Raw genomic sequence first — 15,755 nt, 5'->3', positions numbered from 1 at the left:
CCCATAGTTAAAATGTACGCTAAAACAAGAACACACAAGACAGCAACTAAGAGAACGGAAGAGCCGGGCGTGGGAAGCCCATGTGTGCGCCGATCTAGGCGAGCCGTTCCGGTCCGGTGCCGCTGACAGGAACCGTTCGGGGAGCAGAAAGTTTTCACCCGGAGAACTTAGGAGAACACACCAACCCGGAAGCGAGCTGAAAGTGGCTTCCTTCCCATGCGTATTAAAGAAGAGAGAAGATGGTGGCCACGCGGCGGGGAGCGCGGCGGAGTGAGCCGGAGAGCAGGGACCACCCTGGAGAAGCAGAGGTGAGAAGGGAGCGGAGCGATATCTAGGGAGGTGGGGGGACAAAGGGGGAGCCGGCCCGAGCTATTCTGTTTCCGGGCCGCGCAGCTCCCGCGCTGGAGTTTGAATGCGCAGACCCCTCAGTCCGCCCGGGAGCGCGCGTAGCCTCCGTGCGCGTAACCGGAGACCGTTGCGCCGCGAGCACTGCCGTGGATCCACTGCGGCGGATCACTGCAGCCCTGATGGAGGTGGCCGCGGGGCTCCTGATAAAGTGCCCTTGCCCTTCCCAGAGGTGCGTGCCTTGAAGCGGTGTCCCCCCACTCGTCTTCACTGGGGGGGGGGGCGGGGAGCAGGGCGGCGCATATGTGTTTTGCATGATGGATATTAAGATGGGCTCGGGGCTGGAGAGATGCGGTGCAACCGTACTGGCAGCTGCCTCTCTGAAGGAGAACATTGCAGAGAGGATACGGATATCTCAGCTGCACGCCTATGGCTATTCTTAGTGGGGCTCATTTACCCCATAGAGAAAGCTCTCGAGGCAGGACCACCCTCTGCCTTTAGGAGGGGCAGGGTACAGAGGTGAGAGATTGGGCAGCAGAGCTACCACCGCAAGATACGCCAGCTGTGGTACTGGCTGCCCTCACATATAGTGGAGGATGCTGTCCCATTGCTAGCGCTGAGGTAAGATTCAGTGGTTTCCATACACAGAAGGAGGGATTGTCATTTTGTTGTTTCCCTCAAGCAGCAAAATGTCTTTCGCTGGCAGTGCTTGCTAGCATATTGTACCTTGTTGGTTTTATTTGTCCGTTTGTGAGGTAAGTGTAGCAGTATTTTTTAGAAATGATGTGTTGATTATCGAGTTTCTGCAAACTGCATGGTGCATAATGCTCCCATAACATGTACAGCCATGGGGACTTAAATAGCACAGCCGTTATTAAAATGGGAACACAGGAGTCCTTCAGACATAATGATGCTTTCTGGTGTTTTAGTAAAACCCTAAATTGCTGCTGAATTATGCTCCTAAGCAGATGTGTGTGTCCTCTTCTCCAAGTGAGAGTTACGGTACATTAAAGCAAACAGTTTGGGGGTCTTATCTATCAAAAAGCTTATAAATGGTTTTTGTTGGCAAGGTAAAACTAAGAAGATGACTTGCTGTGACAATTTGTGTAATATTGTTTCATTCTAACAATAGCTAATGGATTAAAAAGCCACAATGCATTGGAATCTGAGAGTAGAGCTTCTCATGTGGCTTTTGCCTGTGGAAATAGCTTTTACATATTATTTAACATTATTCTCTTTCTTTCAGCTGGACTCAACGGAAGGCAGCACATCTGTCAGGACAACTAGGAGAAGTAAAGTGAATTTCCCTGCAAAAGTTGTTCCTGAGCCTCCTCTTGAGAAAACAAAGCAGTCTGAAGCAAAAATGGATGCGGAGAAGCCTCTGCAAGCGCAGGCATCTCTGAATAGGAGAAAGGCTGTAAATTTGGCAGACTCAGTTGCTGAACTGCAGGCTGATGGGGATATTTCTGAAGCAGAATCAAATTGCTCCTCTGTGTCTGGTCTTCAGACACCTTTATTTATAAGAATAACAAGAAGGCGGAAAATTGTAGTTCCTTGTCCACCAGAGACGCCCACTAAAAGCAGGCAGAGCAAGAAAGCTCCTCTTAGTGAAGGAAGCAGATGTCAAGAAGATGATGACATATCTGAAGCAGAATCATGTTCTTCCACTGTTTCAGGAGTACGGACTCCAAGTGTTGCAAGAATGACTAGAATTCGGGAAGTCAAGACTACTGTTTCACCAGTGTGTGAGGCCCAAGCTGAAGAAGTTTCTGATACAGAATCATGGTGCTCCGGTATTTCTGCAGAGCAATCTGTCCAGTCTAAACGAATAACCAGGAGCATGGGGCTGAGATTGGCCAAAGAAGCAATGCCTCTGCCTGAAAGAAAAAGTGAAGCTGTGGTGGAAGAAGCAAAAATGACTGACTGTGTAACAAAATCTGAGACTATTGTAATCTCTGATTCAGAGCAACCTACAAATTCTGATTTAGATGTAGACCAAGCCTCATCTCTCTCAACTCTTTTGATAAATGAGAAACCTAGCCCCTGTAAAACAAAGGGCCATTCTGAATCTGTTCTCAACAATGATCCAAAACAGATTGTGTCAGGCAGCCCCCCACGAAAGGCAAGAGAATGCACAAAAAAATCACCTAAAAAAGACAAGACAAATGAGAGGAACTGTGAATCTGTGGGCAGTGTGGAGGTAAAGATAAGACAGGAGAAAGATATCAAGGAATTGGTCACAAAACAAATGTTAGCTGATGTATATGAAATTGCGGAGAGCACAGAGGAAGTGTGTGATCTAACTTTAGAAAAATCCATAAAGGTAACTAAAAACCAGTCACCTATAAAAAATAATTTGGACATTTCTCCATATGATGACATAAAACTTGATCAGTCTAGTATGCCCCTGAAACAGACAACTGCTGATAAAAACAAAAGCAATGTGGAACCCCCAAAAATGGATACTGGAAAGGTTACACAGTATCAAGTAGAAGAGGCAATAGAAGTAGGCAAGCCATCAAAAATAGATAGCCCACAAAAGAATATTCTCCAGTCACGAAATATAGAAAGCAACATTGATGACTGCAGGATTTCTGTTGCAAGTTCAGACAGTGATGGAAGGCAAGATGAACCAGTTGCTGAATCATCTTCACATACAACCAAAACAGGCCATGAATCACATTTGACTGTGTCACTTCTTACAAGTGATGAGGGTGAAGAATCTGAAAACAGTGATATAGAAGAAATTAATGAAGTAGAAACAATTGCCAGTTCGACACATACTAGTAAAAAAACCACTACTGCCTTACATGAAGCACATAGTGAAGAACTATTTGTAATTGATAAAACTCCTGGCTTGGACTCCACCAGATCATGGTATTTAGAAGAGAAGGACACAGAAGGTAATAAACAAAGTGAGGAATCCTCTGAATTGGAAGACAGTGAAGAAGAATTTATAGATGAGGAGGAAGATTTAATAAATGAAAATAATAAAATGTAAGTTCTCTCAATGAACTTAGTAATAGTTTATGTTAAGCAGTATTATTAGATGCATGTATCTGGGGCAGAATTGTTTATTGTTTTACAAGGTCTGAGAAAATGGAAGCAGTGGCAGACATGAATTGTCTGATACATGATTTCTAGTTTTCCAGGGAATAGTCACCGTGGAGTAGGGGCAAAATAGCTGCTTAAAAGTTACTGTAAACTAGGCTGTTGACAGTCTGTGGGTTTGCCATATGCATTTCAGCTGCTTTTTAAGAGCTTTCTGTTGGGAGTGTACAACCTTGGTATATTCTGTTGAAAGCCTCTGTTGCAGCTCGCATGCCTTAGAGAAAAGTTAAAACTTCAGTTAAAGAGTTGTTTGCATGTCTTGGTTCCTATAGGAAGGAGTTATTAGGTGTGTGTCAGTGCTTTCAAAACTGATTTGGTTTGCTCATTTAAATATTTGTCTGTAATAAGCTTTAGAGGGTGGTGTCAAAATGCGTGTAAATTTAACATTTCTTTCTCTTCTAGTTTATCATTTTCAAGCAGCATTGATCCTGGTCTAAATGTTAAAAACCTCGGAGGCTCATATATTAGTTTTGATGCAGGAAAGCAGAAATCTGGCTTTCATAGAGTTGTGCCACTAAAGGAGAAAAAGAAAGATGAGGTAAAGTACCCAATGTTCACTGTTGTGCTAAAAGCTGGGTTAGAAGGAAGCCCTCAATAAAACATTGAAGGAATCTACTCCTTGTTTTTGCCAGAAAAACTGCATTTTCCAGATTTTCTTTTCTTTGGTGCTCCTTTCTCAGCTTAACTTCTCAACTGTTCTGTGATTTCTACAAGTCCTATTGAGCCACTCTCATCAGTAACCTTCCTGTGACTCAGTTTTTTGTCCTGACCTAGTCCTTAGGGAGCTTAACTTTTATTTTAACTGCAGTTTTCAAGTTTCCTAAAATTTCTTTTGTGTTTTGTCTGCTTAGCACTGTGTAGTAATTATGCTACTTTAATATACCCTTATAGCTTTTGAAAAAGAGTGTTATAACTCCAGATTTTGAAAAAAAAGAATCTGTTCCACCTTTAAAAGAATCGGTCCACCAGCTGAAGAAACAACGTAGGGTAAGTAGAGGGTCACTGAGCAATGCTCAAAGCTACAAGAATTGGGCTGACTTTATAGCTCTCTGAGGGCATGTAAGCACCCGTCACTTCACTTCTCAGCTTAGTCTGCCTTACAATGATTAGATAATGGGATTATTATTATTATTTAATTTGTATAGTGCCCTTCATCCAAAGATCACAAAGCGGTTCACAACATAAAAATACAAAACAAGAACACAAAAAGCAAAGCAATAACACCTCTTCCACAAACACATTTAAAAGGCCATAGAATGTTTAATCACCCAAAGGGTGGTGACATATAAGCTGTTCTGAACTTCTTGGAAGAAGAACAGAAAATATGACAAATGAAAGATGAAGAAGGTTGATAATAACAGGCTCTTCCTTTTTAAAAGCACTCTTCAGCCCTTGAGCAAAATGCCAGCGAAATCAGACTCAATCAAGTGCTCCTTAATGTTCATGTGGTTGCATGTGACAACTGCAACACTGAATCAGTAGGTCTTTTTTACAGCTTAGCCTGTGAAGTCAGACAGCAGCATGTGAAGAAGACTTAAGAGCACATGGGTGGCAGAAGAAAGGGGCTTGCCAAGAGATTATGATTCCTGAAGAGACAAGAGGACTCGGGGGCTTTAGGATGGGTGTGGGGAACCATGCAAGAGAGAGGCAATAGCTTAGAGGAGGACAAAAAGGTGAAAGCTTAAGATTGGATGTTTGTGGATATTTGGGGGAACAGAGGAGGAAGTAAGCTTCATGTGAAAGATAAGGATACATTGAATGAGGAAAGAGTGATACTGCGCATATAGTGATGTCAGCTTGTAAGTGTGGGCTACTTAATATTACAGGAGCTTCTTGGGTATTTGGGTTTAATTTGGCACTAAAGCATAATATTGAAACCAAGATGTATTAACTTGAAACAGTTAAAGTTTAAAGGGTAATAACAGAGTCTGACTTCAGCCCATAGATGCTGTATTTCCATGCCCACTGCTGGATGGTGGTGGGAAGCTGTATTATCAAAACATTGTCAGAGGAAATCCAAAGCTTTATCTATATGGGGATAACACACATGCACACTCATTCACATCCACACACTACTTAAACTCCTTACCCACTTCTTACCCATATAATCTCTAAAGTGCTTCTTTACTTTAAAAATAACATATGAAGACCTTGGTAAACTAATAATGTTGGTTTAGATAGTTACAGTTGCTTTTTTAAAAATTCATTGAAGCCTGTTTAAATACAAGGAAAATGTTTGAATATTGTGAAAACTGCCTTAATGTAAAGCTCTAAACGTTAGGATAACCTTTTGTTATATGTCTAGCTTCTAACACTTTTAATCATAAAGCTTGCTTGCAGTTCTTAACTAGCTGACTTTATTGCATGAAAATGCAGTAGTTTATTAGCAAGTGGACAAATACTGAACTGCTGTTTCTTGGTGTGTTGAATACAGGCAGAGCGAGAGAAAACAACAGGCAACGGTTGGTTTGGTATGAAAGCCCCAGAAATGACTGATGAATTGAAAAATGACCTTAAGGCTCTGAAGATGAGGGCAGCCATAGATCCTAAGAGATTTTATAAAAAGAATGACAGAGAAGGTGTCCCCAAATACTTTCAGGTAAGAAAATGAGAAGATATTTTCAACTGGCTTTGGGTTTCTGCTATACACCACGCTGAAGTTAAGCATACTTTGGAACATCCTGACCGTTATCTACTTTCCTTAGGTAACAAATTTTGTATGTGCATGTCACCTTAAGAATTAAACACTTCATTAAAATATGCTCCAAAATCTGGGCTTATTGTATTCCAGCATATATCTTCCTTCAGTCATTCACATTTGCATTCCATTTGCTCAGCATAATGCTTTTTGCCTCCTGACTTTCAAATGTAGTATGCACAAAACATTTCTGTGTTCATTTTTTTTTTCATTGCTACTGCTTGAAAAAGAAAGTGCATGGTCCCTGCTGCATCCAAAGCTTCACTCCTTGTATATATTTTTATTGTAGCCAGTTACTAGAGTCCAGAGCACATATAAGCAATAGTAAGTAGATGGTATGGTGGGGCTGCATTGCTCACCAGACCTCCTGATGGCTGAGTCCCTGCAGCACACAAGGGGAGGGGAGTTGGTGGCTCTGCCAGTGTATTTGCATTGCGCTGACATCACCCCCTCCACCCCACTATGCAGCAGCAACTCGACCATTGGGATATTACAGCTCCACAATGCTGTCCATCACTACGGATAAGCATACTGAAGAGTCAAATGGATTCAGCTGAACTTGCACCATTATTTGAACTTAAATTCTGTAAACATGTTTAATTGTGTGCTAGATTTATGAATCTCCCCCTAAGATGAGCTCAATAAAAGTGTCTTAGCATGCTGCTTTTCTTTCTTTTATATCAAAACCTTTTCTGGATATTGCAAGTTCTTCACTGTGTTGTATGTATTTAGCAATTGTGTTTGAGAGTGTAGTATGTACTGGGCATCACTGCTCTTTGTTTGTCCAGTGACACCTCTTTTGTAAAAATAGCCCTTCAAGTGTATGTAGCAATAAAATATCTTCTATTTTCTTTTCTCAGGTTGGAACTGTTGTGGATTCTCCAATAGACTTCTATCATGCCCGAATTCCCAAGAAAGAGAGGAAGAAGAACATAGTGGAAGAACTTCTGGCAGATTCTGAGTTTAGAAGGTATTTGGAATGAATTTCAATTGAAAACTTTATACAAGCAATGTGGTGATGTCAAAGAATGTGTTACGGTTTTACTAGCAATATCTGGAGGACCACATTACTCCCATATGATCTTGTGCATTTAACATCGGAGGCCCTGCTATGCACCCCAAACAATTTCAGAAGCATAGTTGGTTGGACTTTGAAGCACAGGGCCTTGTCCATTTCAGTGCTCAGATTATACTGAAACTGTCTGTTTGGGGTTGTGTTTTTATTGCTTTGATGTCACGTGAGTAATGATGTAAGTGCTTTGTGTATATATAAAGAACGGCAGGGTGGGTTTCTTTATTTTTAAAAATGCATATTCATGGATACAGGAGAAAAAGACAATCCTGAAAAGTCGGCAGAGATACTTCATCTCTTTGGGGTGTTCCCAGTGTGCAAGCAGAATGGACCTATGCTCACAGTGGAACTTCACTTTTCTCTCCTCCCCTCATGAGTGCCATCAGAATATGGTACAGTAGGTTGGAGCAGATTTTGAGGGTGAATGGGGAGCTGCAGTGCAGAGAGGAATGTGAATCCCCTTTGAACAAGCATCTAGTTATGCAACATTGGATTCCAGCCTCTGTCTTTGTAAGAATTGCATATTGCGGTTCATACTGCATGTTGTAGTAGCATCTTGCTTGCCTGTTAAGACAGAGCCCATTTTCTTCCTGTTTTAAGGTATTTATGTTGGAGAGACAATATTGAGATTCTGTGCCTGATTGGGACATGCATGATGATTCATTGCTGCCCGTTCAATCTCTTGTTAAGGTGTATGAGAAACAGTACTTCTGTTTAATTTTAATCAATTAATGAGTGTAATTTCAGTTGTGACTAGTAGAATTGGCATCATAGAATAGCTGTTTTTATACTAATATAAAACTAAGCTGTTAGCTATAAAAATATTCCTTTTTTAAGTTTCTTGGAACTAGTTTTATTCTAAAAAAAACCATCTAAAATCTTTTCTCAGTTTTATTGTAGCTAGTAGGATCATACCAGGGGTCCTTCTAGTCCTGAATTCTGTTTGTAACAGTGGTTAGCCACCTGTCTTCAGGACGTTCACAAGGAGGGTATGAGGCAACAGCTCTCTTCTGGTGTTTGTTCTGGTACTCAAATGCACCAGCATTGAATACCATGGTTCATTTTCTCTATCGTGGCCAACAATAATTGCTATTATTAAATTAAATCTATTTTTTGGTTTGGTTTATAACTGATGATAGTCACTACGCTGCTTAAAGTTACTTTGCACCTGCATATTTTTAATGTATATTATTCATACTTTATAACATTATTTCTCTTGTTCAGATATAATAAAAGGAAGTATCAAGACATCATTGCTGAAAAATCAGCCCTTGCAGCAGGCAAGAAGTATCGGAAGAAGAAAAAATTCCGCACATAGCTTTAAAAAAAGGCGGGGGGCTGAACTTAAATTCCCTGTTAAAGATTATATATATATATATATATATATGAATGATTTTACAACTACTGGACTCAGTTATCTTATCAGGAAGAAGAGGACAAGGCCGGTCCTGGTTTTCCAACAATATCTTGGAAGTGGAATTGAAATATGTAAACCGCTTTGAGGTTTTCTTTACAAACAAGCAGTGCATAAATTTTGTGAAATAAAATAAATAAAAGATGATGGAACTAACCTTCAGAAAGAAAAAGATAAACTTATGCAATATTAAGCATTCTGAATATATATGGGTCAATTAAATAAAAAATGGCAATTCTAATATAAACTTTAAAATCTTAAAATGAAAATTTGTGATGTTGAATGAATGAATTTATTAATACGGTCACAGACCAGTGTCAACACACACAATATCACAGATCATTAAAAATATCAGAAATACAAGGGACAATATTTCTTTAATTTCTTTTTCTTGTGTTGGATTAAGAAAACTTTTGAGATCTTTTACCAAATACTGCAGCATCGAACAACTAACAATTAACTACAACAAATCCAAAGTCATGGTGTTCTCTAAAAAAAGGAGGAGGCACAAATGGAGAATAGACAATCGCTCAATAGAACAGGTAGCAACCTTTAAATACCTGGGTGTAACCTTCCAGGAAAGGGGCTCCTGGCGCTTTCAGATTAATAATACTATTGCAAATGCAGAAAGATCTACCAAAGCGTTAATAAGATTCTTTTATGGGACCTTTTATGGGGCCAACACATACCGGCAGCCTCCCAGGTCTTTGCTGCCAAAATACTATCACAATTGTTATATGGATCCCAGATCTGCAGCTTTAAAAACTTACTCTCTTAGAGGCATTCCAAACTAAGTTTTTCCGCTGCCTGCTGGGGATCCCCTCTTGCGTATCCAACATAGCGGTCCGTTTGGAGGTTGGGCAAATTCCTATCAGTACTCGGATATGGATATTGAAGATCCATTATTGGCTAAAGCTTATTTTCTTCCCGGTTGGGCTGGCACCTTTAACCTTATTAGATACCTACCAATCCAGATGGAAAGCTACACTGCTGCAAAAGGTTAAAGGCTTGGGGATCCCACAGCAGACCCTGAGAGCGACAGGCTTCGAGAAAGCTAGGACTACAATTTGCCAGCGTATCTGGGACGTAGAATTACAATGCCACATGAGCGAAATGATCAAACATCCAATTTGTGATGTTGGCATAGAAAAGTGTAAAACCTGTGTGTGCTTCCCCATTAAAATATTTCTAAGAATTCACGATCAGGTGATGTTAATGCATTATATTCACCAATGAATTTAAGAAAATTTATTTTGTTATGGAAATATTGTGAAGGTATGCTCTGGAAAGGGGAGGAATTCAATGTCACAGTCTTCTGATCATTCTGGCAGCACATTTCAGCTTGCCAGACAAAATGATCTGCCCTTTCCTTCCTGCTCCCAAAGTGCTGTTTTGGGTGTTCCCCAACCCACCCACCCCAACCAATTGGGGAGAGGGCATGGGGGAGAAGAGGGGGAAGACCTCATTGCGGAAGTTGTTGCACAGGGCTTCAATTGATGGGACTCAGATGAATCCTGACCCGAGTTCTATAAATGAATATGAATGTGAATATGAAGATCAAAGATAGTACCCTCTTTCAAGGTAAGACTTCATATTTAAAAGGGATAATGATCGAAACATTTTAAATGGGCTGTTCACATAACTCATTTCAGCTCAAAACAAAAGGACATTACACTAGGAATTATTATGGTGTTAACAGGAATTTTAAAGATTTCTCATGTCACCAGTAAGAGTGTTATCTAGCACTTTGGGCCCCCTAATCCACTACACCACACTGACTCTCGGTGCTAGTCTTTCACATCAAAAGCAGTGAGCAATGTGGTCCCGGTACCTTCTTGGCAGCCTTCAACTTGCTGCAAAACTTTTTGAGTCATTTGTTTTTCCATTTTTTCGGTGGGTAAATGATTTTCGTAGGGTCAAACCCTGTTGTTGAAACAATGAGAAAGGTCAGAAGGAAAGCAAAATAATTACCATTTCCCTTCCAAAGGAATACCTGCCTCCTTACCCAATTAGTGAGATTCTCACTGGCCACACAATAATTTCCACTCAGAAGAAATTTCCTCACCTGAAGTATCTGGATCAGTCATGTCCGTCCCCTGGTCATTGGGCCTGATACATTACTCTTATTTCTGGTTCCTTCTTGGAGATCATGGGATGGACTTTGCACCACCTGCTGTGTAGCCGTTTCAACCTAAGACAGAAGGGAGAGAATGTGATAAACTGTTTTGTAGTACCTGCACTGAAACTACTGTGGAAGGGGTACAATCCGTCTGCGAATGTTAGCTTCTGCTTACCGTTGTATTCTATTTGTATTTAGTTCAACGGTAAGCCTGATTGTTTTGTGACTTACAGGGCTTCGCTAGTGCACTATCCCAACACCTGAACTCTAGTGGTCAGACTTCACAGGCATTTTTAATGCATTTGCGGTAGCCCTTCTACAGAAAACTAAAAGGACTTGTTTTATTGTCTTATAATCATTCTCCCAGATGGGTTGAGAATGTACTTCTCAGTGATGACTCCATTTTGCTCTAAAATGCTAGACATCGCCAAATTATCCCTCCGCAGAGGCAGTGATGCAACACTGTTCATTGAACCTCATGAATATTTGGGACATTACATAAGCTGTCTGATCAGCAGAACGTTGGTCATACAAAGAGATTCTTTTAAAATATCTATAAATAAAAAGAGGGCCCACTTAAATGTGCCAGCTTTCAGTTCTCCTTTCCCATTGAAAATATCCACAGCTTTGGCTTGTCTGCCCAAATAGCCTGTTGAAAGAGCTTTTATTCTCTCCCTTGGGTCTGGGAAGGTCAAGTGGTTGCTGCTAAATAAGGATTTCAATCCGTTTCTCACAATTTCGGTGGCCCCTAGCAAGGCAAGCTAACCTTGATGTCCTCAGCGCTAATTCTGCACTCTAGCACTGATGATGTTGGCATCTGTCTGGAAGAATATGGAAGAGTGCACCTTCAGGAGAAGTCAAACCGTTGGAGTTACAGCGCCTGCTGTGGCTGCAGATACCAACACGTGTTTTGTCGCAGCCAAGGCAGATGAAGGCATCCAGTTGTGCTGCTGCAGGTGCACCATGGCGTTTCTTCTTTCTTCACTCCTCCCAGCAGTCATCCCTCGCCTGGTCACTGCTGTGGATATATGACCTGACATAGCCGTCTCCATGCAATGGGATTATTCCCACACCAGTGGGGTTGATGTTGCTAGCCTTCGTGTCATGCCAGTGCCTGAAGCCAGACGCCCGTGGGGATCTTGCCATCTTCCATTCTGTGCACAAGACCAAGCCAGCGTAGACGTCGCTGAGACAGAAATGTGAACGTGCTTGGAATGTGCACACAGGCCTTGCCAAAAAGTTTTAGCTGAGAGAAATGGAACAAAAGCAGCCTTTAAATAGGATAAAAAACGCACCAGCATCTTGCTGCCCTATTTCTGTAATCCGTCTCTTTGTTCACATGCATGCTTTCCTTCCTTTGCTTAGGCTGTGCCCATTTTACCTGAGACTTGGCGGGTTTTACTTCTGAGGTGGCATTATGAGGGCCACTTGCTCACATACAAAAAAAAGGATCCCGGGTGGGAGACCAGGGTTCATATCCCCCCACTCAGCCCACCTTGAGTCAATCATGTACCCCCTCCCCACGCTTTCTCTGCCTAACCTACCTCACAGGGTCGTTGTGAGGTACTAGGAAGAGGAATGCCCTTTTAAAAAAATGTGTGTCTCTTTTTTGGGGGGGGGTGTAATTGGGTTGTTATTTTTCGTTTGAGTTTGTGGTTTTTATGTTGCTCCTTTTATGTGAACCGCCCTGTGAGACCTCCGGGTATAAGGGCGGTATATACAGTAAATTCAAGAAATAATAAAGAACCACCTGCTGCGCCACTTCACTCCTTGGATCTGCGGGGGCGAATATTTTTATTTTTCTTAAATAATGTAAGCAAAAGAAATGAAGAACTGCTTCTAGGCTTTTGGGGGAGATGCTGTCGAAACAGTACACTCCTGCTCCACTTTGCCCTGGCTGCGCGGATAAAGCAGTGGCACTTGCCTCAGGCCAGTCTTGCTGAGGCGGCCATGAGGCGGCTCTTCCTTCCCCCTTCAGCCTTGCAATGGCGGCGCAGCCAGGGGAGGAAGCGGACAGCCAGGGGCGAGTTTTGCGGGGACTCGTAAGGGTTTCCCTCCTCATGCCGGCAGTCTGAGAAACCGAGTGTAGCCTGGCGTAGCGAGGCATCCGCCCCATTTTGGCTCGGGGGAAGGCGGGCTTTTGGCGCTCTGAGGTGATTCGGCCTCCCTCGCTCCTCTGGCCGCGGCCTTTTCTCCCCTCAGACTCGGCCGGCTCGCTAAGGCAACGCCTCCCTCCTGAGGGGAAGTCCGTAGTCGGCGCTGTGTAAGCTAAAGGAAAGGGTTGGCGCTGCTGGCCTTCACGGCAAGCTTTCGCCGGCTCAGCAAATATTTATCCGATTTTAAGACGCGGAACTGCTTTCTGTAAAAAAAAAAAAAAAAGTAGGCGAGAAAACCGGAGCAAAACGAAACAAAAATTCTCCCTGCGACTCCGCCGGGACTCGAACCCGGAACCTTTGAATCCCTTCAACCCTCTAGAAGTCCAATGCGCTATCCATTGCGCCACGGAGCCACCTGTTGGATTCTTTGTACATTCGCTATACAACCCACAGAAAGACTTCGTCCCGTCCTTCGCAGCAGGAAAGGGTGTGCTCCATTGCTCTTTTAAAACTGAATTATGTCGTGGCGCCACAAAGAAAAGTTGCTATTATTTTTACCTTGCGAGTTTTAAACAGCTCATGGAACTAATTTCCATATTAAGTGTGAACTTCAGTTGAAATCAATACTACTCATTATTGCAGGGCAGGGCTGCCAAGGACACCCTTAAAACAAATATTTATTGTGTACCAGAGCGCATGTAGCTATACTTTACTTTTTTTTACTGCGTTACTAAAATTGACTAATTTCATTGTGCATTAAATAAAAAGAGGGCTATATCTACTCAATGTGGGAATTGAACCATGTAGTGCTTTTAGTAAATAATTTTGCTGATCGGATCATTTCAAGCCTGTTGAATCTTACAATATTCCTTTTTCATTATGGTTGTGTCTTTAAATATCATTTGAAAATATTTAGCAATTGTTCGCCTGTATTTTCCAGTTTTTTTTATAAAAACATTGAACTGGTGAGAGAGAATAATAAAGTAGTGCCTTTCACTGGACTAATTTATTGCGGCATAAGAATATGCAAGCTCTTTGATTACACAGAACTCTTCACCAATGGAAAGATTAATAATTCTTAATAATTTTTTTGCTAGAAGTCATTGGGTTTTTAAAATTAAATGCAGATTATTTTTAAACACTTCCTAAAACTGTCGGTCATTTAAAGAAGCAATTCAATCATTTCATGCTTCAACTCCATGTAAAATTATGCACTAATTTAGGAGTTATTTTTGTTTGTGTGTCAGATCCTTTCTTAAAAGGCCACTATTTTCCAAAGTGCACGGAAGAACTTTCACTCATCACCAGTAACTTTCCTCTCTTTACAGTGAATCATTGGCAGTCCATTTTGCACACACCTTTTGCCAAGAGACATCAATTCAGTAAGTCATAATTTTATCTACCTTTTCTGTGGGGGTGGGGTGGAATTGATTGATCAGTCACCCCTCCACTTCAATAAGTTTTCTTGAAACAAACATATGAACCTGCTTGGGTTTTGAGATTATATTTCTACCAGGTTTCCATGCAGCCTTGAGAGATGCTTCACTGAAGATGAACATCCTTCATCTAGCCCAAGATACCTATACCTTACTTCCAGAATAAATTTTACAGGCACCCTCTGCATCAGTTACCAGCCTCTGAGGACTCTTTAAGTGTAACACTGCCAGTAAAGTTGGGGATTTTTATTTGATTACATTTTAAAAAACAATATAATAATAATAATAATAATAATAATAATAATAATAATAATAATAATAATAAATTTATTTGTACCCCGCCCATCTGGTTGGGTTTCCCCAGCCACTCTGGGCGGCTTCCATAGAAACCAAAAATACACTAAAATATCACACATTAAAAACTTCCCTCAAAACAAAAACCATTAATGTGAATTCTTCCAGATTTTCATGCTAAAGCATACCCCTTATTTCTCACTCACCAGTAGATGGCACTGCTGGAAGTAAAATAAAAAGGCATGCACAATAAACATTATTTCCCAAAAATCATTTCTCCCCAGCCCTTTGCAATGACTGTCATAGTCAGTACCAGCTATATGAATGACACAATTTCTCTTCTGCACCCCTAGATAAAAGGAGAGAAGGAAGTTCTGGCAAGGGGCTAAAGACGAGCATGAAAGTGTTCCCATATTAAGTCAATTAAAGGGTCTCTGCTAACAATGTTAGGCAATATCTGTTCCTGAAACTCTGGAGAGCAGCTCCTACTCAGGCTCTAGCTTCACTGAAAACACGAGTCAATTTTATACCACTTTAATTATCATAGAGTCTCCCCAATGTGATGGAAAAAGTAGCAGAAACAGCTCAAAAAACTTAAAATCACTATGGGGGGGGTAGGTTTGCCCTCGAAAGCTCAACAATTTGTGTTTGTTCCCCAAAAAAGGCTTTACAATTTTCATTGATTTCTTTTTTAAAATGCTCAACAATTTTGCAGGTGTCAGGAATTTTACTTTATGAAATATGGCAACCCTAGACAGATCAGGTATGGGGAATCTTGGTTCTTCCATATGTTGCTGAACTACAACTCCCATCATCCCTGGCCATTGACCACAATTGCTGGAGCTGATGGGAGCTGTAGTTCAGCAGCGTCAGGAGAGCCAAAGTTTCCCCACCTTTCACATGCTCAAGAGGAGAATAGCCTTGCTTTGGTTGGACAGCCATGCAGCTCTGTGCTTCCTATCTACTTTTTAAAAGGGATATATCATAGATAGGAAACCTGTGGCCCTCAAAGATCTTAGATTGCAACTCCCATCAGCCTCAGTCAGATGATAGGAGTTGTAGTATGTTCTTATTGAACTCCAAGTTTTTCTAGAACAGGGTTTGAAAATGTGTAGAGCAGGGATGGGGAACCTATGGCCTTTGCCGTTGTTGTTGGAGAAGTTCCCATCT

At 41.4% G+C, this 15,755-nt stretch overlaps 1 protein-coding gene, 2 long non-coding RNA genes and 1 other non-coding gene across 8 annotated transcripts; 2 read left to right on the top strand and 2 right to left on the bottom strand.

Annotated features, from left to right (window-relative positions):
- Positions 1-412: 412 nt before the first annotated feature.
- On the top strand, positions 413-8,887 carry DNTTIP2 (deoxynucleotidyltransferase terminal interacting protein 2). The gene is given in 9 exon segments (XM_053391663.1): positions 413-430; positions 432-509; positions 512-577; positions 1,592-3,342; positions 3,859-3,994; positions 4,348-4,443; positions 5,891-6,055; positions 7,015-7,124; positions 8,451-8,887. Coding segments are annotated over 9 exon segments (2,514 nt in total). The 3' UTR covers positions 8,545-8,887.
- An 899-nt stretch (positions 8,888-9,786) lies between these two features.
- On the bottom strand, positions 9,787-13,317 carry LOC128415456 (uncharacterized). Of its 5 annotated transcripts, none has more exons than XR_008330964.1 (4): positions 12,304-13,317; positions 11,526-12,005; positions 10,706-10,831; positions 9,787-10,563 (listed from the first exon to the last, which is right to left on the bottom strand). It is a non-coding gene; the product is annotated as an uncharacterized LOC128415456 (long non-coding RNA). The 5 variants fall into 5 exon arrangements; XR_008330965.1 differs by having other exon boundaries at positions 12,510-13,317; XR_008330966.1 differs by having other exon boundaries at positions 11,659-13,199.
- Positions 13,183-13,268, bottom strand: TRNAR-UCU (transfer RNA arginine (anticodon UCU)). The gene is given in 2 exon segments: positions 13,183-13,218; positions 13,232-13,268. It is a non-coding gene; the product is annotated as a tRNA-Arg (tRNA).
- On the top strand, positions 13,236-14,517 carry LOC128415458 (uncharacterized). Its single transcript, XR_008330968.1, has 3 exons — positions 13,236-13,342; positions 14,184-14,237; positions 14,372-14,517. It is a non-coding gene; the product is annotated as an uncharacterized LOC128415458 (long non-coding RNA).
- Positions 14,518-15,755: the final 1,238 nt, after the last annotated feature.

Source organism: Podarcis raffonei, chromosome 6 (genome assembly GCF_027172205.1).
Source record: "Podarcis raffonei isolate rPodRaf1 chromosome 6, rPodRaf1.pri, whole genome shotgun sequence".
In the NCBI taxonomy this organism is placed as follows: Eukaryota; Metazoa; Chordata; class Lepidosauria; order Squamata; family Lacertidae; genus Podarcis; species Podarcis raffonei.
This window is presented reverse-complemented; position numbering and strand designations above follow the sequence as displayed.